This window comes from Neopelma chrysocephalum, unplaced genomic scaffold, assembly GCF_003984885.1.
Source record: "Neopelma chrysocephalum unplaced genomic scaffold, ASM398488v2 Primary Assembly neopelma1_97102, whole genome shotgun sequence".
NCBI lineage: Eukaryota > Metazoa > Chordata > Aves > Passeriformes > Pipridae > Neopelma > Neopelma chrysocephalum.
This window is the reverse complement of record NW_020925744.1, coordinates 5,313,532-5,338,776: the sequence shown is the minus strand read 5'-3', so window position 1 is coordinate 5,338,776 and position 25,245 is coordinate 5,313,532. Positions and strand designations below refer to the sequence as shown.

Sequence of the window (25,245 nt, the reverse complement as noted above, 5' to 3'; positions counted from 1 at the left end):
AGCAGTAATGAAAAAGAGCTGGATCCACTGAGGAAAGGAAATCCAAAAGCAAAGAGAGATTTGCCAAACAAAAAAATGCTCACACAAGCACCAACAAATTGAAAGCTGGTACCACATTTTTCTTGTATTCTGTAAGTGCCTAAAGTATTTCTGTACTAAATCCATGTACCAAGATCACAGCAAGAGTTTTCATATAAAGTCATATACCAATTAACACACAAAATCAGCAGAACTATACTTACCACAGAAAAGCAAAAGCAGCCTTGGAAAAAAGATTAAGTGCAGTGAATTAGGAAAGTCAGGACACATGGGTAAGAGCAGTGCTCAAAGTTCAATACAAATCATCTTTAAATGTAAAAGATGTGAGAAGAGAAACAAAAAAATAGCCACATCAGCATCCCCAGTATTTTATAAGGACAGATCTTTGTAGCTCCATTCAGAATAGTCATCATCTGTCATTTAATAACTGTATATTCAAAACTACACAGTCAACCTTGCTGGAATCTAAGAACCTAAGGACAGGCTCTCCACTTTTTATTCATAGCATTTTCTCATGGCCTTTGAAAGCATTGACTGGACAAAAAAATTAACACAGCTGGTATTATAAGCGCTACACAACCATCAGGAGCACACTTGCTGATTATATACAATAAGATCTAAACCAAATAAGAGCTGTGATATTTTTTGACTAAACGCAGCATAGTTAGCTACTAATTCAACTTCTGGTACACTTTCTCTGCACAGACAATTTTTTTTCTTTTTTTTGTTTTCACCTGAAATTTTCAGTCTTCATTTTACCAGATCAGATGGTATCATCTTGGACAGCCTCAGGGGCTTCTGAGCAATCAATTGCACAGAGTACAAAGGTTGAAAAAGCAACGGCAGGTGCAAACTGTCCTGCACTCTGATCCCATATGATGCACTCTTATCATCCATTTCTTAAGGCTTCAAAAACTCCAAAGCTGATCCTGTGATTTATAAATCATGCCACTTTTACAGAATTATCCCCTTCAGCTATTAAATGAATTGTTTTGCATAAACATGCATCAAATTTTATTGTTCCTTTCCAAGCTTCCAATGTGTGCAGCTTACACCAGAGGGGAGAGAAGCTGAGAGAGACTTGGAAGATCATAAACCTCCCACCAAAAAAGAACCAAACAATAAACAAAAAAAAACCCCCACCAGCTACTATATTCTATATATTCTATCTAGTAAAAAACCATACAAAACAATGCTTATCCTCAGGTTTGTCCCTGTTAAAACGGTTTCTGACATTATTTAAATGAAGCATAAGTTTCCCAAGAACATTCAGCTTGCAAACACATTAAAACAGATTTTTTTTCTCATTTGATTAACATAAGCACAGGAAAATTCCGTAAGGTTGATCTTTAGGCAAAAAAAATGGAAGTATTTTATGGTTACTATCAGGATAAGCTTACTATCAAGCTTCATAAGGAAGCTTGCATTCATTATAGATACCCATCAAAACCTAGTTCCTGAAGCTTTCCCATCTATCTCTGTAAACAGCAGTTACTAAAGAAACTAGTACCTAAACCTAAGTGTACCACTTCAAATGCATTAAGCAGAGGGGGACTAAGTTATTGCTTATTTGCAGAATAGAGATGTTGAATTTTTCTCACTTGTGGGTATATGCACTCAGTCTACATGTATTTGCAAACAATACACAAAGGAAATAGCATCATTATCTCCTACCCTGTGATTAAGACTGTCATCCACGATGTGGGAGACCAGAGTGCAGTGCCTTTATATCTGCCTTGAGGTTTAGAATCCATACCTCACCTATGTTTTTTTTCATATTTTTTTCCCCAAACACCAAGCTATGGGATACCTTGAGCAAGGGTGAAGACATATGCCACTGAAGGGACATATCTCATTACACTGACACAACATCCTCTTGTGCATCTAGCATTACACATTCTTGGAAATTCCCCCCATAACGCTTGTTTACATGGCATTTTACAGGCAGGCACATGAAAATTCCACCCAAACTCAGCCAGCAGGACATGTGCCAGCTCTGAACGAAAAGCCATACTGTTGCATTTAGCACATCATCAAGCCTCAAATTATAAACTCCACTCAGCAGTAAGCAACTTTAAATCCTGGCATTTCTTAACTTTTCTTAACTTTTAACTACATAAAACACAAAAATGCCTGCTTGAAATATATGAAGTAACAAGATTAGGAATTTTCCTCTGTCGCTCTTCCCTAGAATTTGAGCTAATGGTAAGACTGGCTTTCATTTTGTGTCCCTGTCTGTAGGAGGAAAAGATACACACCTTGACAATTGGTTTTTCAGCTTTTTGTAAGACAGTAATGCAATCTGAGATCTGGAAGGAGTGGCTCTGCTGACAAACAGGCCGTACTTAATATGCCAGTGAAAATGATCCAACTGCTTTAGAGAAAATGGTTAGAAAAATGAAAAGTATAAAAGAAAAAATAATGATCTTAATAAAAATACTTATCTTTGTCTTCCCTGTTCCCTCATGAACAACAAGATCTATGAAAACCACTGTCAAAATGTCCAAGATTCACATAGAGAACAGCAACTGATTATTGCTGTCAATTACTTTTTTACTTCAATGGATTTGCTTCAATAGAGTGAAGATTTCGGTCTATTTAGAACCAAAAAAGCACCTTGGAGAAAGTAGTATGATTTTCAAAATCACTCACTCAAGAGTAACAAAGAAATGAAATTAAGACCTACTCATGCAACATTAATTCATCTACCTGTTTATGTATGCACAGGTCAGATCCAACAGGGAAGGGAGCTCAGCCTTTCACAAAGATACTTCTCAAAGCAAGGGCTAGTAATATTCCCTACAAACTATGCAGAAAGTTACTTACAACCATTCTGTCTAGTTTCAGTTAAGAAGTAGTAATAGTTTGTGTATGCTTTTGGAATTTTCAGTTTGCCTTTATGAAAAATAAGTTTCAGTACACAAAGCAGTGATAAGTGCACTTAGAACCAAATCCCAAATCACCAGTCCAACATTCCCCTTGTAGCATTTTGTGTAACATTTTCTACATATTTCAGCAGCAGGACTGTCACTGAAAATTTCTGCTAACTGTTGGGAGTCTGAGCCTTGCCCAAGGGTTCTCCAGTTTCAGTCAGGTAGAGGCTGTAAACAAGCCGCAAGCACAAGTGCAAAGCCTCACATTCAGTTCTGAATGTGCTAGTTTTAGTAAGAGAGGGGGCTGAATCTGAACAAAACCACAGGAGTTCAGTATTACATGTATCATTTTATATCCCAGACAGATTTTGCAAGAGTCTTAATCTTGATGTGAAGTAAGAAAGACTTCATCAGATGAAAGAAAAAAAATCCTTCAGGGGTTCATCTCAATTAATGTTGTAACTATGGAGTTAATCTGATGTTGGGTAAATAGCTGTTTACTTACTTGTCTAACATTTTCTTGTGTAAATGTTGATTCCAGTCTAAGAGACTAAACACCACTGCATTCTTTTCCTGTGAATGTGACAATTCCTAAAATTGAGGGAAGTAACAGCATTTCAGCAGGGAAAGCCTGGACCTCAGGACACTCCCTGTGAGTCTGCAACACTCCCTCCCTCCCCTCATCTGTCCATGATGTTATGCTACATACTTTAATGATCACAGAACAATTTTTCATTAATGACCTCTGCCCCATTCTGTATATTTCAGACTTGGAGAGTGAATCAAGGCTGCATGTGCAGTACAAAAGGCTGTCTTCTGAAATACTCAGCTTGGCCAAAAAGCTGGAAGAAAAATTTGAGCAAAGCCAGAATTGGAGAAAGAAGAGTCTGGCTTCATAGTCAAGGCTGATAAGTGGCAATCTGGAGCATTTTCCTCTGGACCTGCCTCTGTATAACACTTTTCTTTTAATTTTAGCGAATGCAATACAATGCCAAGTATATGGGGGGAAAAAACCAAACCAAGAAAAAAGGTCATTCAAGGCTTGGGCAGCTGAACACCCAAAGTGGGTTATAGCACTGAATTGCAAGGCTTAATTCTGATCTATTAAATATGGGACCTATTAACCTGCTAAAAATGTTCTGAAAATATCAGTGATACTTGACTAATATGTGAGACTGCTTAGATACCATTGTGGCACCTTCTACATAAGAAATGATCAGGAAGTTATTAAAACTATTTACTTAGCTAATTTTTAAAAAAAATATGGTCATATTTAGACATTAATTTGCTTGTTATTTCATCATCAGTTATGGTATACAGAAGTAGCACAGGAAATAAAGGTAGCATAATGTATTTGGCCCTATGTGCAAAACTATTATATATTTCATTAAGGACCATTTTAAGAATGTTGAGTTCTCTTAACAACAGAATCCAGAATTCCAAACAGTTTAGCTGTTAGCACAGTCACCCTTGTTAGTCGGGATTAAATTTCAAAAACAGAAAAGCAACAGCAATTTTGGGGAGGAAGATCTTATTTTTCTATACCATCATTACCAATGAAGTAAAATCATTATTTTTATAAAATGAGGGTGAAAGCCTAAAGTTTTAGAAAAGTTGCCTTCACTGAGAAAGATACCTATCACTTCCTTAAAAGTGTAGTGACTATTTCATTCTTAATAAAAATGGGCTATTTATTTTGCAGGCCCTGTAATTCTATAATGTGTGAAAGTGTTTGTGTTTTCTACTGAAAGACTATTCAGTGACATAAATCCAGTTGTTGTTCCTACCTTTCCTCTTACCCTTCGAAAGTAATTTTCTGACTTTCCTCAATGTACAGAGTGGGGGAAATGTGAAAAAAAGGCTAATAAGAGAATAGTAACTCAGAAGTTTGATTTTGGTTTGGTGGGTTATTTTTCACAGACAGTTGCATGATTTTTTTCCAAATCTTGGCTCAAGATTTTTGAGAAGTAGGGCTGACTCTTCATATGTGCATCCCTTTCCAAACTTCCATAGACTATATCCAGGTAAGAATAGGCCACACTTCCAAAACCAGAATGAACTGAACCAAACCAGAGATAAACATATACGACTGAATGACACACAAAGGAAAACACAAGGAAAACCAAGGTGACACTTAACATGTAACCACCAGACTCCATTGCACAACACTGGACACACTATGCAAGGTGACTGCTTTTGTAACCAAGTTGCTTAAGCCACAGAGGAATGATCAAAATTTCAGTGCAAAGTTTACCAAAACATGTTACCACTCTCTTTTATTTATAAAGGAGATTCAAGACTTATTGTTTTGAAGGCTTTAAGTCTCACACTGTTGACAAGCAACATACCTCTTGGGAGCTCTTCACTATCGTGATGACTAGCTGAGAGTCAACACACTCTGTAAGCATTTGTTCATCAGTTCAGCAGAATTACACAGGACCCAGTGAGCATCTGGCATTCAAGAATGCAGCTGTCTTTGCTGCAGGCAGATTTATGGACATAAGTTTTGCAATCGCTACTTTTTGTGATCATTTGCAGTTCACTCATCTGCTAAATAGAGCACGGCCATTAAACAGGTTATCCAAATTTCTGCTCACTGCTGCAAATCACTAAGAGAGTTGTAGCTTCCTTTTTTAATAGTATGTATAGCTTCAGGTGTTCCATGAAGGGATCAAACTGCCCAAGGGTCTCTCTATCTCTGCAGTCCCTGCATGGGCTCTCCACCCTGAGGACTTGAGCTTCTGCATAAGAAAGTCCCTTTGATATCTCTGAGTCAAGGATTTTCTAGAAGTTTCTTGCACTCCATTATCCATGGGAGCCATTTTCTCTCCACTGTAGGGGCACTTCCGGCTGGGAGCTATGGTCTGCACCGATTTATCCAACCCTTGCCTCAATATCCCCTCCCTACCTGAGATTTCCTCAGTGCCTCAGGCACATTCTAACTCCACTACTCCATCTCATGGCCCCACTCTCCCTCCCTACTCTCTGGCACCTCCACAGCTTTCCCAGCCTGGTGGCCCCAGCATAGCTCCCCCAGACCCACTGTTGTTGGCCTTCCACCTTAGCTTAAGCCCTCTTAACCCCTCTTGCTCTTATCCAGGGTCTTCTCCCTTTGGAGCTGCAGCAGCCCCTTCACTTCTCCAGCTGTAGTGAGCTGGAGGCTGGGCAGTGGCTGCTGCTCAGCCCAGCCAGGAAGGGCTACAGGTGCTCCTTACCCAGAGCACTCCCCAGACCCACAGTTTCCTGGAGTGAGGCTAACCCATGCCCAGCCCTCAGCCTCCTCTTGGGTTCCAGCTGTTTGCAGACGAGACCCATCACAGCTTGGAGCTCAGTAGCTCTCCCCTCCACACACAAGTGAACAGGGCTTGTCCAGCCCCAGCCAGACCCCATGGCAGGCCTGCCCATTTCAACACTATCCTGGCTGCAGCTCTGAGCGGCCACGGGCCACAGCTGAGCCCCCACAAAGGGCTGAAGGACACCCGCTGCTGTAGGAAGGCTTAATCTGGAAGATGCTCTGGGAAGGGCGTGTCCGTGGAGCGCACCCTGTCCCCAGCATGCGAGACAGATGACAGAAAGTCCACATCCCTCCAAAACCAACTTTATGTGGTGCTGGTCCAAGGGACCTGCAATGTCTGAAGCCACATCCACACATTTTACTGTCTGCACTCAGCCTGGGAGTGCAGATGAGCAGCCAGCAAGCCCAATGGCACTAGAAACCTGTTTTGCTCCTACTGAGGGCAAAAAGGCCACATGGCAGTTTTCCAGCTAGAGCAGAAAGGGAGTGAAGGGACACATCCAGAGGCCAGAAACACACCATTCTTAGCTTTTATTTCATTAAAATTTGTGATCATCACAACTGCAAGAAGTGGCAAAAATTGCATTGCAACTTCACAAATCTGGGGGAGATGATTTACAGAATGATATTTGTCTTAATTCTTGAGACCTTTCTTGGGTTGATCAGGATAAGAAAGTTAAAAAAAACCCCAAACCCAACCCCATGGAAATAGAATTCAGGACATCCATCCTTAGCTTTACAAACATCTTACCACGGATTGCAGTGAGCAACCAGTGCTGAGCCAGCTTCTTAAACCTCACTGAAAACTGAAAGGGAATAGTCTCCCCTGCTGTCCTTTTGCAGCTGGTACAAAATGCAGCTTAATATCCTTTCCCCTTTTAATTAAATACACTGTTCAGCACTCTATTTCACAAGGCCTCTGAGTAACATATTGCTACATGTAATTACAGCCATCATACCTCCCCTCCTCTCTAGAAAATCACTTACCAGCCCTATCCTTGACAAAATGCTTGTGAAGAATAATACATCTGAAGTCAAATGTTATCTGCTAATTGACAGAACAGTTTCAATAATGTAACCTTATTTTAGATAAATAAACTTCTAATGAAACTGAGCCAGAAAGGCCCAATGAGATGACTGAGATTCCTTTTTGCTGCAGAGGGTCTTGTTTTGATAGTGCATTTCAATAGCAAAGGCTAAATGTGAAAGAGAATCTAAGACCAAAAAAGAGGCTCAGTCCCTTCTATTTATATTCTTTCCTATCTCAGTATTTTTCACAATAGCAAAAAATATCTGATCAGGTCTGTAATTATGGTAGTAGAAAAAATGTTGAAAATTATCTTTACTTAGTATATTATTTGAAAAAAAAAGCATTTCTAGAATTTAATTCTTATTTAGATTTTATTTGTTTTTACACTTCAATAAATAATTCATAAAACTAGCCTAAAGTTAGCATTTTTAAAATACAACGTTAAGTTACAGATGTGAAATTCTTATTAAAGATTTATGTTAAAGTATCTGATCAAAGACAGCAGTAGTGCACATCAAATATGAGATCCCCAGATATGTGAAAGCAGTGAGAAAGAGGAGAAGCAGCCACCCACGGGGGAGGAGAAAATGGAGGAAAGAGAAATCCTGTCCCAGTGTGTAGATTCTGAGGAGCAGATTCTGAGTGTCCTGCAAAATGGACGGCAAACTTTTCAACCACACATTGTCAGGTGTGCATGTTGTCCTGCTCCTATTTCTGATCAGTATTTAGAGATGTTAGGAGGCAGTGACCCTACCAAGTCCACTGCATTTCTGTAAAATTATTTGTTTTATAAAGCAGAGCTGACCTCAGAACAAATGTGGCAATAGTAACTTAAAATGTATTCTCATTTGAAGTTTGCCTCCCGAAATTCCACTTAACTTTAGGTCTGTGGTTTCTCTGTAGAGACATAACTGAAGACATTCCCATATGTCCAGAACTGTTACCTCACACTAAACTTGCAGATAGAGCATTACTCAGAAGCATTAGTTAGCACTGGCGGAGGTAGATTCTACTCAGCAGACTGACCTTGCAAAGGATAATCATACTGTGAGATGGGTTTTGAAACAATATGAGGGATAATTTTGTTATGTTATAAACACTGCAACAGAGTGTACATTTGGAGACTTTGATGTCAAGGTGGGGAGAATAATAAATGGAGAAGAATAAACAAATATACTGATTTTGATGCACATTAAGAAATCAAGTTTCCAACATTCATGACTTATGCCTTATCATCCAGGTCAGATCTGATCGCTGTGTGGTCATAGCAACCGAAGCCTGGCACACTTGCTGGCTGAGCCTTTGCTTCTAGCTTCCAAAACACTTCCTTTTCTATCTCAAATTGTGATCTGATAAATTTATTCTGAACAGGATTACTAAAGAAGTGAGATTATTTATTTACTGATCTTGCTGAGTCTTCTCTGAAAAGGTCTTCTTTTTTGTGGAAATTGAATCTTCCTGCTCTTAATGCAGAAATACATACACATAACCTTTCCAGGACAGACTTCAGTAATTGTCTGACTGGCAGCTATATGACCTCTGAACATAAACTGTGTCCTGCAGCCTGTCCAGCTCAATGAAAATGTCAGTACTGTGCAGAAAACGAAGAAAATAAATGATGTGCGGTGCTTAGGTTGTATGCCAGTTTAAGGGATATGGTATCCTTAAATGTACACCATACCACATTCTGAGTGGCTCAGTTTCCTAAACTGGACATGAACTCCCACTTTATCCAGGCCAAATATATTGGGAAACAACCCACTCAATAGTGCTGTAGTGAACCTTGTTCACTGTGGCTGACTGAGCCCTTACAAATTTGTTTGGGATTCCATCCTGATTAGTGCATGCAAATGCTCTTACACCATTCTGTCTAGGACAAATTCTGGAGGGACCACACAGAAGCAATCACCCACCCCTTGACCTAATTGTTGTTTGTGGTGAAGAGAAGATGGCCAGAAGGGTGTCACTTCTTGGAGAATGACAGCCTCAGCTTAGCAATGGCCTTCTACAAGACTCTTAGATTGATGTCTGACTGACTCAAGATGAGGCTTACAAGATTCATCCTAAATCTATTGCAGTAAACCTCCACAGAAGAGGAGCCAGAAGACTCCTGGAAATTGGTTCCTACAACAATAAAAAAATAATAAAGAAGTAACGAAAATAAACAAGGTCCATTCAGCATTCTACAGAGGATACTTAAAAGTGCTTTTTGTAGATCAGGCATTTTCAGATAGAAGAGGGAGTTTACTCAAGAAAGAACAGTTTTGCGGTATAGCAAGGGAAATCAGAGAAAGGAAAAGCCAGTATCTCAGGTAAAAACGATGTTCATTTCCTCAAGAAATAAACTGAAGAAGTGTAATAGAGAATTATAATAGCACAGTTGGCTTCAGAAGGAAGTTCAGGGTCAGAATGAAGTTCAGGTGCAGAAGGAAGTTTGGGTGCAGGAAAACTACATTTTAAGAAGACCGAAGGGAATGTTGTGTGCCAGGAATTCTATAGTCATCATGGGTGATGTTAGCTTTAATGCAGCAGGAAGAGAAAAGGAGAGAGAAGCACAATAGCATCTGTTTCAGTGTACTCAGTTTGTCATTATAATCCAAAACACAAATGCTCTGGGGAGAAAAAATAATATGAAAAACTGAACAATAATGGGAAACCTATCAGGTTATAACTTGTGGTGTAAATGTATGGGAGGAAAGTCACAAAAGCCTTGCAATGACAGAGAAAATTACTCCATCCTTGACTTCTGATCTGAAGGGCAGTAAAACTTTGTGATCAAATACAGATAGAAATACCCATACTTTTAAAACAAGTAATTGTTTTGTGAATCCTCATTTGTAAATAGAATAAAAAAGAATAACCAAAATTAGTAAATACCTTATAAAAATATTTAAGGTTCTCTGTAGTTTCTTTCACATCTTACTCATAACAGTAGTGCTTAATTTTGTTAAACCAGAAACTAGATTTTAACTCAGAAATAAGAAGTATTTTATGGGACTTGATCAGAGATTTCCATAACAAATTACTTTTACTCTACCAAGTAAGAAAGGAAATACCCCTCAGCAACAGTGACCTATGTACCAAGTTTTCTGAAATCACTTTCTTCTTTACATTTAAAAACATCATGACTTCAGATAAACTTCAGATAAAACCTTAAAAACTCAATGCAAGAAGGACATTTATTGTTATTACTGATTGGCTGTTAATGAAATAATTCCATGAAGTACAGAATATTTTTGCTGCCACTAATTTCATTCTTGATCTATATTACTGCTTAGGCTAAAATATTATCTAATAATGTACATGACCATGTTCCTGAATTTTCATTTTCCTTATTTCCTTCTATATGACAAACATTGCTGCTGCCAAGGACAGGATTCTAGCATAACATAGATGTTACTTGAAAGAAAACACCTTATATATATATTTTGATGCAATTGACAAAGTAAATGTTAAGCATACAGAATTCTAGCAACTGTAAATCAGGGAAGAGACAACAATACCATGGGTATCAATCTTAAAAGCTGCAGTTTTATTTTACTAAATTATCTATATTAAAAACAAATCTGTGCCTGGTGTGGAATTTCACTGCATCGAGTGTTACAGTATTTGTGTTTTCATTACAAGCAGAAGAATGCATGTAGAACAAGTGTTAAGAAACATGACAATAAATTAGAATATAATTTACAAAAGCAAAAATAATAATAATGTAACAGTGTACCACATTAATACTGAGTATAAAATAATAAGCAACTAATCACAATAATACAAAGGTAATTTCAGTCAGTATTATTAAGGATATCTATGTGACATTCACCCCATTATAAAGTTCCTAACGAAATGGACTATTTTTGCATGTATACACCTTGAGGGATTAATCTCTTGATTTTTCTTTCTGTTTTGATCTTCTTCAGCTGATAGTATTGCTCAGTGGAAGTACTGGCACCAGATTAGTTTCTGCATTTTGTATTCTACTATTTGATTCTAGGCCTGTCATATTTATAGCCTGCACAAATAGTCCTTTTGTCACTATTAAGGAATATTTAGCTTAGACTACATAGATGGCTACAGTGTAGCAGCAGCAATGAACTGTGCTGTAGACACCAATTATTTTTCTTTGAATTAGGTTTCATATTTTAGTCTTAGTCTAAAGTGTTGCGTAGTTTGTAAATCCACATACATTCTGTATTTTGTTCCCTTTAACCATACAATTCAATGTTGCTCCAGGGAGTTCTTTAAATTCCAATCTCAGTGCTGTTACATTGCAGAGTAAACATCAGAATCCCTGGTGTTCTAGCACCAGTAAGAGAGCAAAATGTGTCTTTGGAAACACTCCTTAACAATTTTAATGTCCTAAGTGAGGTAAAAGAGGAAAAGGTTTCTTTAAATACACAGAACACCCTTTTCTTGTTAGCTGAAAAGACACATTAGCTGATAAACAAAATTATGCCCTAGAGAAAACTAGGCCCTGATACAAAGAGGCCTCTTGTTCAGGGAATGCCATAATAACCCCTTATCCTTTCATCATATTTCTGACCTAGCCAGGGCATGCTAGCACCAAGGTGTTTTGTCAAAAGGATATAGAAAGTCAATTCACTTAACAGAGAAGGACTGCATACTGCCCTTACTCCCTATGTGCAACTCGAAAAAACTGGGATTTTTTTATCTACCGGTGTCAGTTTTAACAGAAGTTGTTTACATGCTGATGAGAGCAACAGATAATAAGCACATGTAAATACACATAAGCCAACTGTAAATTAATTCCACTGGTCACAAGTGTATGAAAGTGGAAATACTGGCAAGAGGTAGCAGATGACAGGAATTCGATGGTCATGAGTACATGGGCTACACAAACCCCACGGACAGACTGTCAATATGCTGGGGGGATTTCATAGTATGAGTCCTGTTAAAAGTATCTATTGTTACATGTTAATTCACATTAGTAAATAGTGTGCAATATATTTGGCTTGTTATTGGTAAAATACATTGGTACACTTCAATCTCATATTTTGAAATTATTTTTCACTGAAAAGATTACTTTTCTTTAAAAAAGTGCTATTTGAGTTAGAATTTGTAACATATTATTGTTCACATAATTTTAATTGCATTACAACAAAGGAGGCATAGTTGGACACAAAAGCACATTCATCAAGTACCTGCTGTAAAATGCAAGTGTTCAAGTACAATATATTAATATAAACAAGTATCTACTTTCCTTATCTCCTTGTTGAGTCTGTTACTGAAAACTGAAAGGGAAGAGGAGCATGACAATTAACTTCTTTATGCTAGATTCCTGATTGTGATTTGCCTAAGTAGTTTGGTTTTACTTTTTAAAATGCAAGTATTTGGTGAATATTAAAAATATGGTAATATGAAATAAGTGGAGCATGGCAGTGAATAGTTAAGGCATCTAGCCTCTAATCCAGAGGCATGAGTTTGTTCCAATCTCATGCTGAAAGCTGCCCCCTGCTTTAAATATGGTCCAACTTTAAATGTGCACCTGGCCATTTAGGTAAAGTTGGCCAGGATTCATTCCATCCACCCCTTTTCCAGTGTGCCTTACTCCTGATAGTCCAACAGGCCTCTTGGCTCAAGCACACTTCTGACTTCTCACTTGAACAGAATCTAGATTCCTCCAGGAGTCATTTATTCTTTGGTTGAAATCCTTGCCCACTCAGATGTGATCTCCTGAACAGAACATTCCCTTTCTTTTTTTTTTTAATACACAATACCTCTGCTACGGTATCAAAAAAGGGAATATCTGCAATACATTCAGTTGTGCAAAGGACTGTTGCTATTACACAGTAGGTTTATCTTTTGCATTCAAATTCCTCAGTTTTGGAGAATCAAGAGTAACCAGATCTAGATGCCCACAAAGTTGTCTCTTCTTTGTGGCTGGTGTTCTAAACAAAAGTGAGCTGGAGTCGAAAGTGTAAGTTCTAAGCAACCTGTATGGTAGTAGTAAAGGAGCTGGCAATAAAGTCTTCACCTCTATTGGAGTATGCCGCCTCCACGACACTGAAATATGTTGCCTTTCAGTGGAAATCTCAGTTTCACTTGGACAATGGTAAGGTGGCTACAATGCAGATTTCATTTTGTTTCATAGCACACTTGTATTTTGTGCACCACTGCAATAACTATTGCATCTCTTAAAACTAAGTCCCTCATGGTTGTTCTATTTAGTGTAGCTTTATATAAGGCTCAAAGCAATGTTCAGGAAATACGGATTACTCCATAGGGAATTAGGTGGAATGAAGGAAAAATAATTCTTTTTCTAAAAGATTTCTTCTCCTTAAATAACATTTCCAAGCTCCTTTTATAATTTAAATTGTGGTGTCGTGTTGAGAGATAAAGTAGTTAACATTTTTAAGCTATGACTTAACATTTTTTTGATTCTTCTTTACTTCCATAGTAGACCAAGTCATAAGAACTACATCCTAAACAGTTTTAAATAGAAATGGATTCAGTGTCATTGCTAAGTCCATAATAAAAATTATTTTAATGGTCCAAGGAGGTAAACAGACTATTGGATTTAGTCAAAGGAACACAAATGTTCCAAAGTAAGCTATTCTATATGTGTTGTGTGCATTTTTCTAATTTGGCATCCCCTCATTATACTGTGTCCAGCACTTTGGATTAATAAATCCCACTTCACAGAAGTTAAAATAATATTGAAATCCTGTCAGCTGGGGCTGACCAGTGGTTATGTTTTCCACAGGGTAATGCATTTGCAAGGACGTCAATCTCATTCCGCTGCGTGGCTCTCTTCGATGAACATTTCCACAATGGTAATAACAAGGCACATTCTTGTGCTTTCAGTGGGTCAGTGTCCTTGGCAGGTCTTGCAGCACATCTGTCTGAAGTATGCTCGACTACAGAACTTGAACTTCAGCACCAATGGGCAATATGCCACTTTGTTCACATCTTTGCACTCTAATAATTAAGAACATTAAAGAGAGAAAAAAATCAGAAATAAAAACTGAAGTACCAAGAGAATTTGACATTTAACATGCTACTCTAACCATCCTTCTTGCTTTCTTTATAATTACTCTTTCTAGTCCAGTCTAGTGCATACAATATATTTTAAAAAGCCATAAAAATGTTTGCAGGGCCTTCAGACATTTAGGAGTATGCCTTCTTTGCCTTGGAAGAGTTATCATTTATTCAGATAATTGAACACTTTAGACAGCTAGGAAACGTAATTTTTTTACAATATTTTTATAGCTTCAGTCTCAGGAGTTATTCTATCCATTAATGAGAGCTTATCCAAGGTCTGAAATAATTCACACTATCTGGTACCACAGCTCTGCATTTGTAAGAATCCTTGAAACAGAATGTGCACTGCAGATAATAGGGATGGAGAAAACGACAAGTATTATGAATAATGGCACCAACAGTGTGTGTTTGGTGACCAAAGTGAATGGTGGATTATACTTCAGGCTTGGTTCCACACATCTACAATTTCTTTTATGTTTGAGGGAAAGGCATTTTTATGCCTGTAACAGACACGTAAAAGCTTTTTTCATAGTTGTGTTTTCCCTATATGCTGGGCTTACTGCCTCAGCAGCCTATGTCATACCAGCAGGTAACTCTCCTAGAAAGGGAGAACAGAGATCAAGTCACAGAGGAAGGTTTCCTTCTTTTGCATCCCTTTCTGTGGAATGTATCTAAAGTGACTTTGGGGGTACAATACAGGAGGCTCTGCAGGGAATGGAAAAGTTTAGTCCTTGCTCAGTTCTTATCCTGATGCAGTGGATATGGATCTACATATGAGAGTCCAGGGGTACACAGGTTCTACAGCTCAAATGCTGCTGCTGCAGATTTCCTCTTCACTAAAGTGAATATTGTGACAGATTTTTAGTTTAAAGCATTTGCACAGTGCCTTCCCAACACATTAAAAATGGGACTTTGTGAAGGAGCTTTGCTTCAAACATAGGAATTTGGAAGAGATGTATATGGAGAAAAAGTAAAACCTCTAAGTTTGAATTAAATAAATTAAGTGATGGGAAGAATGAAATTAGATTTATTTATCAGAATATTATTTGTCTGAAGAGAATGCTATGAATTTTTACGCTTTTAAGGTTGCATTTGATACTGGATTCTTTCCATAATCTTTCTCAAATTACAAGTTACAAAGAAAAAGTGAATCAAAAGGAAATGAACAAATATTAGTACTTCGACCATTATTATATTTTGTGTTGATATGATAACTAGAAGTGATGACTGGAGGAAGCTACAATACTGTTGTTCAAGGCATGACAGAACAACACTCCTTGACTCTGAGATGTCTGTAAACCAAATATTAAAGAGACAACAGGCAGACCAAACAAGTAAAAAAAGGAAAAAAGCAAGACTGAAACAAACACAATTGGCATGTACAATCCTAATCTCCTATCACATTATTTTTACTCTGGGACAGGTAGTTATGGACACAGTGTTGACATTTGCAAGCATACTGTAGTAGCAAGTTGAGTGCAAATGAGAATATTTAGTATTTGAACCCAGGAAAGCATTCATGAGGCTGAACTTATGAGTCTATTCTGAGTGGCATTTCTGATAATTCCAATATGCATGGTTTTAGCTAAGCAAGTAGAGGTCAGGAAATTATTTAAACTTTCATTTCATTAACACAGATACAACACTTGCAATTTTTTTACTCCACCTACTCAACGTTTTACATACTGCTTTTCTATTTTTTTAATTCTTAATTTGGAAACATAATTGAATGCCAGAAGAAAAGATACTGGGGGTAGCTGGTTGAAACAGACATATTTCTCTACCACAAATGGTCGCTGTGTTTGACTAAGTTTCAAAAACTCTTCACAAAAGAGGTCAAGTCTCTTCCAGAAATATTTCAGGTCCTCATACACACTGTATTTAGCCAAATACAAGTAAAGCCACTAACTCCATTTTTGCTAAAAGTAGGGTTAGAAATTATCCTTTTTCATGTTCCTTTAAGTTATCCTTCCTCTTGAGTAAAACTGAACTGGTTCAGCTAATGCTGTTTGGACAGCAATGAGACAACATTCTGTAAGTTGCCCACAACTTCTGTTTTAAAAATCAGTTTTGAAATAGATATGGTGGCTGAATAAGTAGCCTGTTCTTCAAAGGACTGTTGAATGGAAGAGGTTTAGCAGAGCCCTTTTTGCTCCCAATAACTACTGTTAATAAGTTTCAGAAAGCTACATGTGTTAAACTCTCCCTTCCTGAAGTTTGTGGCTAGATCACACAATATTATGATATTACCTATCATTTTACAATAAGTAAATTACAGAATGTCACTTTGCCTCCAGTGAAAGAAACTGCAAAGGTGTATAAGGAAAACTGAAATGACATAAAAAAAGACAAAATAGTTTTTCAGGTGAACTTTTAGATGGGCTTTAGCAGTTTAGATTCAGCAGATATATATGTACTTAAGAGAATAAAATAATTCTGAATACATATCAAATGGTGTTGTAGGTGCTGCTTGTAGTTCAATTTCATCAGCAAATGCAATGTTACCCTCATCAGTGGCAGCCCATCAAAACCACATCTACAATATTCTAAATCACCAATGAAAAGCTTTGAAAAAACGAAGAGCTAAAGCACATGTAAAATGTGACAAGATACACTGTAACTTTCTTTTAGTATTCCAGTACCCCTAAAATTTTTTATCTTTTTTTATACAAACAATCCATTACTTTCCCCAAGAAAATTTTTCCAAACTTTACCAATATGATCATTATACTGCAGAGTGGCTCAAGCTTCCAAAAAACCCTCACGTTTTTAACTTTGGTTAGCAAAACTAAATTGTTCAGAAATTGTTGAATGGGTTCCATAGGCTGCAAGCACCAGAGTTTGGAAGCAAAGGGAATCAGGTTTGCTGGGGTTTGAAATAGGAAGCAAACCCACTCAGCTAACCTGACCCTGCTGCAAACCAATGAGCTTTTGCTGAAGTTGCCTTTATCCCACAATGGAGCCGAAAGCACAAGTCAGTATTATGAGATGGCATGTATACAAAGTCCCCATGTGTGGGCAGGTATGCTTTTTACACACATGCACTCCCGAGCAGACAAAGCCTCTCTCTGGGAGACCTGACTCCTTCCTTGAAATCCAAATACTGATAGCCAGGTCACAAACTTTTTCCCTTAGATTCTTCCTAACCATGCTAATGAGCCTGGATGGCTGTCAGTAAGGAGCTGGCTTGCTCCTGGCTCTCTCAGAGTACAGGCCAAAAAGCTGACATCCATCTGAAATATTGTGTGATTTTCAACATTTTCTATTTGAGGATCCCAAGAATTTTCCAGTGAAGGTATAAATCCCTAAAAACCACTACTGCCAACAGACTTACTGTTCATAGTTAGCCTGTGCAGTTCTACTGTAAAGAAGTTCACAGCCACCCAGTGTACAGAGATCACACACAGAAACCCCGATTGCATTCTTCTACAAGAGATTAGCATACTGAAGAATTACTAGTGTAATTACCACAAATAAAAATACGACCTTGTCATCTTGAAATTCAGAGGAGACTGGGACTGATTCATGCCCACTTATAAGTAATTTACTACCTTCCTTACTTTGGACAAAAGTCAACATCTGTGTTTGTAAAGTAAATATCATGTAGCCTTTGAGCTTTAAAGGGTAGAATGTTTCCTAGACTGATAACTACCACTTAAAGATTACTTGAGAACACTAAACAATGAAATAAAAGGAATAATACGAATAAGTAGAAATGATAGGACTATTAATAGAAATATTAATATTAAAATTAATATTAACAGAAATTATAGAAATAATATAAATAATGGGAATTAAAACAGCCCACAAAAATTGTATTATGAAACTGTTTTCAAATGACAACATGGGATGATAAGCCTCTACTTTAAATTAAAACTTCTAAGCAGTAAATTACGGTGCTCACACATTGAACCATCAGCGTATTTCTGGGAAGATTTTAGTGTGCTACCATTTCATCACAGACATCTTTATCTGACAGATTTTTATGACAATTTTGAATCTATGGCATGCACATAGCTGAATACAGTAGGCATTGAATGACCACCAAACCCAGGTAGACTGTAGGACAAACTTGCCTTTAAAAAACAAATTAAATCTATGGTCCCAGTCTTCAAATGAATACAGTATTTACTATTTTTTCCACCACATTGTTGTGTTTAACACTGATAAATCACGCAGAAGGTCAGTGGATAAAAAGTGTCATGCTCCCACTGCTATTATGAACATTTCCACTGAAACAATAGACTAGAAAACCAATGGTAAAAACAATAGTATTTTGTTCATGACTTAGGCTATATATTTTAAGGGTATCTTTTTAAACAAAGAACCTTTATTTAGGTTTCCATTGACTTTACCACTGAACTACAATGACTAATCGGGAAATAATTGTAAAAAAAATAATTTGCCGTCTGAGAGATGATATCATATAGATTTTTACTAATAATTAAATGCAGTCATTTATTCTGACCATGTCACTTTATTCTTTTCAGAATAAATTATATTAAGATGGCAAACTTACCTTCTGTGTTGGAAATGGGAGTACTGTCACATTTACTTTCACACTGCTGCATTGATGGAGGTCTAAGAGTATCTGGACACTCACTGGATGCTTGTCCAGTGTATGAGAGGCACTGTACTGTTCTCATCTGTTGCCCAAGACCACACTGTGCAGAACACTAAAAAGTAAGAAAGATAAAAAATTCAGAAATTTGGATCCAATTTTTAAATATAGAGAATATAATTTTCAAAAAACGGTTTAGAATTTTTATTTTTGATAGTACGTGCGAGCATTTGTCTTTCAAGGAAAAGAAAATGCAATGCCATCTTGACTCCCTGAAAAGTTCAGGTTTGAGGTATAAGAATATAATTCACACTATTTCGTATATAATTCTGAGTTTAAATGAATTTTTTAAAAGAGACATAATCACTTTAGAATAAAGAAGAAAAACCAAAAAGAACAAGAATTCAAATCTGTTAGACGACCTTTTCATAAGGAAAAAGTAAAGTGACTTTCAAACAAAAATACTTTGCTGTTCCAAAACATTTTTAATTTCCATAACTAAACGGCTACAATTTTAGTACAATATCACCTTAACATAAATGTGCATCTGAACAAGTACCATAAAAGAAAAGCCGACTAGACTGTAATATCACAAATGATTGTTCCCTGGTTAGTTAAGCTGAAGTGTTTTATTTTCATGAGTAGCAAATTACCCAGCAAAGAGAAACTGAATCACTGAATTATTATTCTAGAAACAGGCCACTGATCGCAACTGAGATGCAAAAACATAAAGAAAGAAGGAAACTTAGTAAATCATATTTAGAAACACTGCACAATGGCAGCACTATTCAGCCTGTCCTGTAACAGTTTAGCTTCCTGTGTGGTAATTCAATGTATCTCATGCAAAATTCTATTGATTTCAAAGTGGGTTTTTTTCAGAGACAGATATAGATATCTTACTAAAATAGGAATTGGCTTTGTATTTCCATCATGTTTCTCATGGAAGTTAAATGCAATTTAAAAATACTAAAAAATGCTATATTGTCATATCCCAAATTACCCTTCCAAAAAACGTAGGAAGGACTATTAAATTTTTTTAAAGAAACCCATCTAGTACAAACTAGATTGTTCTCAGCAAATCCCTTATAGTTTGGCAGACAATCATCATAAAGAATCACATTTCAATCTGACACAAACAGGGGAGAAGCTTTTGTTTCAGTCATGGGAACCGTCATTTATCTATTTCCAGCAATATCATATTCTAAAAGGTGCTAATGTAGGAGACTAACAGCAATGAAGACTGGCATGGACTATCTCACCTGTCCCCAGTCTCCAGTGACCCAACGAGGAGGAGGACATCGGCCTAAACTACAGCGGATGCGCACTGGCGGTTTGTTTTCATCTTGGCATTGCGCGGCTGGAAAGGTTTTTAAAAGATCACTACTTTTGCACAGAACAATTCGGTGTTTGAATCCCGGGCCACACTTTGGTGTGCACTGAAAAAATATTGATAAAAATAAATAATTAAAGTCTCAGTAAAAAGCCAATAAAACTGTCAGAAATGTTATTATGTAAAACAGTGCAATATATTTATGATCTTATAACTATAATCATCATATGATAATAATAATAATTTTAAAATATTTAGAAACACAAACAAGCTGACAGACGATTCTTTTATTAAGTACAAGCTTTTCTAAGTTTTAATTTTCTAAGTAGATTTCCTTCTCCATTTATATTTAGGCTACGGTGTTACTATTTACTTTTATATATATGAGCCTTTATGTTAGGCTTAAGAAAAACACTGCAGCCAAGTAGAAAGGTCTGCCACATGTAACACTATTATAAAACAAACCTGAGTGTGCATTTCAGAAATTAAAAGTAATACTCTCTGTTCTCAATATGACCTTAGTACAGCCTTTATCCACCTCACTTACAATGAACACATTTTTCCTAAATATATATAAGGGAAGATAAATGCTTTACTTGACTCCACAGAAATCAGATTATTCAGATATACAGAAATACTGTACCCTCTCCTACCATGCATGCTTTCCTCTCCTTTCCCATTTAAATTTTAATTCTCTTTTCACACAGTTCTTGTTTTTCCTCCTTTTATCTTGTGCTGTTCTAACAGCAAGCAGACAATAAATCATAAGCAGGCCTGATGACCTCCGTTTTCCCTCATCTTCCTTCATATTGGTGTCCCTGCTAAATCTTCCTTTTTGCTATTGACCATTAACTGTCACGTACAGTAGCACAGTTGCAGAATGGGGCAGAGACAAGTGCTAACAAAATTAAAACTCAAGACCTTCCCAAAATCAGTCCCTCTTTAATAGGAGATATTGCAAGCACAGTTTTAGAATTCCCTACTGGCATGTTAAGCTTTATCCCATAATCACATCTGCAATATTTGGACCAGAATCAATTTCTGATAGAATAAATTTTACATACAGATTATGCTAAGCCTTTCAATATGCCTTTAATATGTAGAGACAAAACATTATGTGGGAAATAATACTATGTAGCAATGAAGCAATGTTCAACCACATCCAAAACAAGTCAGTATATATATGGGGAAAAAAGAAACACCCCCAAAATTAATTTTCAAAAAAAATTACTTAAGTGATGCAAACTTCACTGTTGTATGCCTAATCCTGAAGCACCTTTGACTAACCTACAGAAATTTTTAAACAGTTCCACAGGATATATGCAAGGATATACCCTATGAATATGGAAAGATTTATATCTATATATCTATATATCTACATATACCTCAGAACAAGATCTTTAAGGAAATCTCTCTGAGGGAGGCACCTAAACTAGTCAATACTTGTCAATTTGGGTTTATCCCAAATCTTATCTCCATTTGTACTTCGGATCTTAAACTGGGCTGCAAAAAGATGGGTCCTGCAATTGGAGCTTATAATCCAGAACTGTAAAATGGATATATAACCACTAAAACGCAACCTTTTCTTTCCTATCCTATTCTATTTTTTTCTGTCAAGGTAAGGCCTCCTTATCTACAGTAGTTCAGTGTTTAGAATTCTGATACAGAATAACCAGGTTCAAACATCCTCACTCTGAAGGGATTTTAATCCCAAATCTTGTGTACACTAAGTGCCTGCCTACTAGAAAATTATGAAGGAGGGAAGTAACAGAAGAAAGATCTCCGATAGAACTACAAACATAATGATAAATAGAGGTAAAAAAGAATGACAATGAATATGTGAGGTCTTCAGTGTCATGATCATGACACTCATCAGTTCTGGTCCAAATTCCAAGGAATGTTGTGTCTATTTTATCCCATACAAGCATTTAATGCAAAATGCATGACTTTTTAGTAGGAAGAAGAAGCAAGGGCCCCTTCCTAGCTGAATACTTAAAAATCAAGCCATTCTGTCAAAAACAAACAGAAAAGTGACAAGGTTGAAATGACTTTGTCAAAATGTCAGAACCCAATGTGCCCAAGCGATTTCATAAACCCTAGAATACGTTAGCAAACAAGCAAGACTTTGGGGACCAAAATTTGAGTCTAGGAGCATCCATTTTCTTGTACTGCTTGAAGACACATTCTTTTAACTAAGATGCCATTTGAGAAAAGTCTACTAGTACCAGACGAAAACAACATCCCTATACTCTTTTTTGTGGAGTTACAGTAAAAATTCTACTAAGTAAAATGGTCTACATCTGATCCCCAGAAATGAAATAAGGAAATAGGTAGTAATATCAAATCACTACAAATAAAAAGCGTAAGTCAAATTTAACAAAAACAGTGTACGTCTCCAAAGCAAATGCAAGACAAAATATCCAGAGAAACCAAATGAGGAAGAAGTATCTTTCACTACTAAATGTTTCTAGAATTTCTGACTCCTTCCCTCAAAGTCATGAGCACAAATAATGCAAATTAAATGCCCTTGTCTGATTAAGGCTCTTCTCAAGAAATATTTTTGGCTGGTTATTATTATTATTATTATTATTATTATTATTATTATTATTATTTAGAAAAATGTAAGAGAAAAAATTTATAGTGGGTATATTCATTCTGTCAAAGCTCAACTATTGCAAAGTCTGAAAATCTTTATGGCAAAACTGGCATTACCTGAGAATGACTACATTCCAGTACGCTAGACACTATTAGCTTTCATTTCAATTTGATAAAAGCACTTTTACATTTTCCTGAGGACTTCATTTAATCTTTAGGTTTACAAATGTTTTTGTTTCTCTAACCCAAAAGATGCATAATTTCTTTTTAATATTCTCACTGAAAACTTAAAAAATGTGTAATTATACTGATTGTCAACAAGTGCCTAAGCAGATAAAGGAGTTCTATAATTATTTTATTTAAATTATGTATTAGTTGTTTTGAGTATTAAAAAAAACTTTTCAAGTTGTACTCCAGAGAAAATTAGCAAGGTTTGCCACTGGTTTCAATGGAAGGAATATTCTACTCTTCAATTTTTGAGTTCACTCTTGTTTTCGTTTTCAGGCTTCTGTCAGAAAATCATATAAACATACATATAAAAATGTTTACATTTATATTATTACAGGGATTTTAATACATTAAATTTCTGGGAACGATGAAGAGAAAAAAGAAGCTATTTTTCTCATTATATTAAAATGGTATCATCAGTAAAGATAGTCTGACAAGATACAAACAAAATTCATACCAGAAAGAAGCTGGGACTTTTTCACAATCTTGATTAAAAGCTATCACAACCAGAAGTTTATCAGAGTTTGAACCTTTAGATTAGAATGATTTTGTTCAAAATCAAAACACACTTCTGCTGTATAAAAGGCCGTTAAGGCCCTGAGTATGAAGGTCTTAAAAAGTTTTTCAAGCATGAGGATGGCAAACAACAGGGGAGTGAGAATATAAGCAAAAGCATTTGTCTGATAAATTATTAAAAACAAAACAAAAATTCAGAAGTTCACATATTTTAGAAGATTTTTGATATAAGAGCTCACTAAAATGGCATTCACTTATAGTTCCTTACAGAAAAAAACCAGTTGAACAGAATAGCAAATTGACACATTTTTCTTTTGTTCAAAGTATACATAGTAAGTGTATATAGTAATAATAAAAAGAAAACTGTCTACAGAAGTTGTTTCTTCAGCAAAGAATAACAGATGGAGAACATGCAAACGTGAAATTCAGATAGAAAGCAGATGAACAACAACAACTTCCATGGCAGCTTACAGCACTGTAACGCTCAGAATTCAGTGATTCTACTGAAACTACTGAAACTAGCAGGTAGCACAGGTAACTAACTGATTTTGATGTTAAAGAGGTATGGTCTACAGAAAGAACTGGACAACCACGAAAACATTAATAACTGAAATGTAGTGAATTTTGGCAGTATGACATGCAAGAGGATGCATTTAAAAAAATTAAAAATGGAGGATTAGGATCTGCATATATTAACGGAGTGTAAAATGACTTTAGGTAACTGGTATGTTATAGCTGTGGGAGAGAAGCAGCTTATTTAGGGTATACTGACACACTGTAGGTTATTGGCATTTTCATAAGAGGAAAGAAACAAAACATTAAGGCACAGGTGAAACCTCCTCTGGGATAATATATTCATTTAACTTTAGTTATCCATTTCAAACAAAGACAACTTCAAACTGAAACATGAAAGAAGAATGTGATTAATTAATTTATGATGAATAGTAGCTGGAAAGGAAGAACCACTGTTGCAGATAGCAAAAGCAAACAGGTATAAACTGGCATGAAAATAGAACATTAGAACACTTCTTGCAATTCAAAAGTTGAAGTTCAGTAATATTTTTCCAAGAAGCAATGGTACAAACCCACAAATTAATCAATTTTAAAAAATAGTTTGATGGATTTATGAAACCAACTATACTATATGGCTGCACTTGAAAGCAAAGACACAGACATGGAAACTCAGGAGTCCTAACTTCTATGTACTCTAAAGGGTACGCTGAGATAAAAAGTGGGGTGAGACAGGAGTCTAGAATAGCAAGAATGTGAAAAAGTATACAAACACTTCTGCACTCTAATTTGCATGAGATACAATTCCATTCAAATGTATTTGCCTTTCCTTTTGGCTGCACTGGTTCAAATTTAATACCTGAATAAGTATAAGGTATACTATAAGCTTGGCTTACACTGTAACAGTTATCACCATATTTAACAACATATTTTATAAATAGAAAACCAACTTTCAGGTCTGCCTCTTGAGGCATTTTGATAAGAAATGTGATGCTTTACATCAGCATCATTACTTCAGAAAAAAAAAGAAAGCAGTTTGTTATGGCTTCTGATACTGGAAATCCATCACCTCTTCTATTCAATAAACAATGGAAATGGAAATTACCTTTTACTTTAAAATAATTGCTTCATACCATATGGCTAATATAGGGTCTTCTTGTTTCACTGCTTTTTTTTTTTTTTTACTATTTTACTATTCTTTTCTGTGTTTTACTGTTTTTCTGCTATGATTAATCAAAACAGGTCACAATCATTTGAAAAAAACAACAGAAC

General features: G+C 36.3%; 1 protein-coding gene across 7 annotated transcripts in view; it reads right to left on the bottom strand.

Moving 5' to 3' along the window:
* Nucleotides 1-2,215: 2,215 nt before the first annotated feature.
* Nucleotides 2,216-25,245, bottom strand: part of ADAMTS6 (ADAM metallopeptidase with thrombospondin type 1 motif 6) — a 155,694-nt gene continuing 132,664 nt past the window's right edge. For 6 of the 7 annotated variants that reach the window (XM_027671515.1, XM_027671520.1, XM_027671516.1 and 3 more), the window contains 3 exons: nucleotides 20,054-20,230; nucleotides 18,753-18,909; nucleotides 10,444-14,170 (listed from right to left, as the gene is read on the bottom strand). In XM_027671515.1, coding sequence (XP_027527316.1) covers nucleotides 14,061-14,170; nucleotides 18,753-18,909; nucleotides 20,054-20,230 — 444 coding nt within the window. In that variant the 3' untranslated portion in view covers nucleotides 10,444-14,060. Of the gene's footprint in view, nucleotides 2,227-10,443; nucleotides 14,171-18,752; nucleotides 18,910-20,053; nucleotides 20,231-25,245 lie in introns of those variants that run through there. The other variant, XR_003532257.1, reaches the window with a different exon arrangement.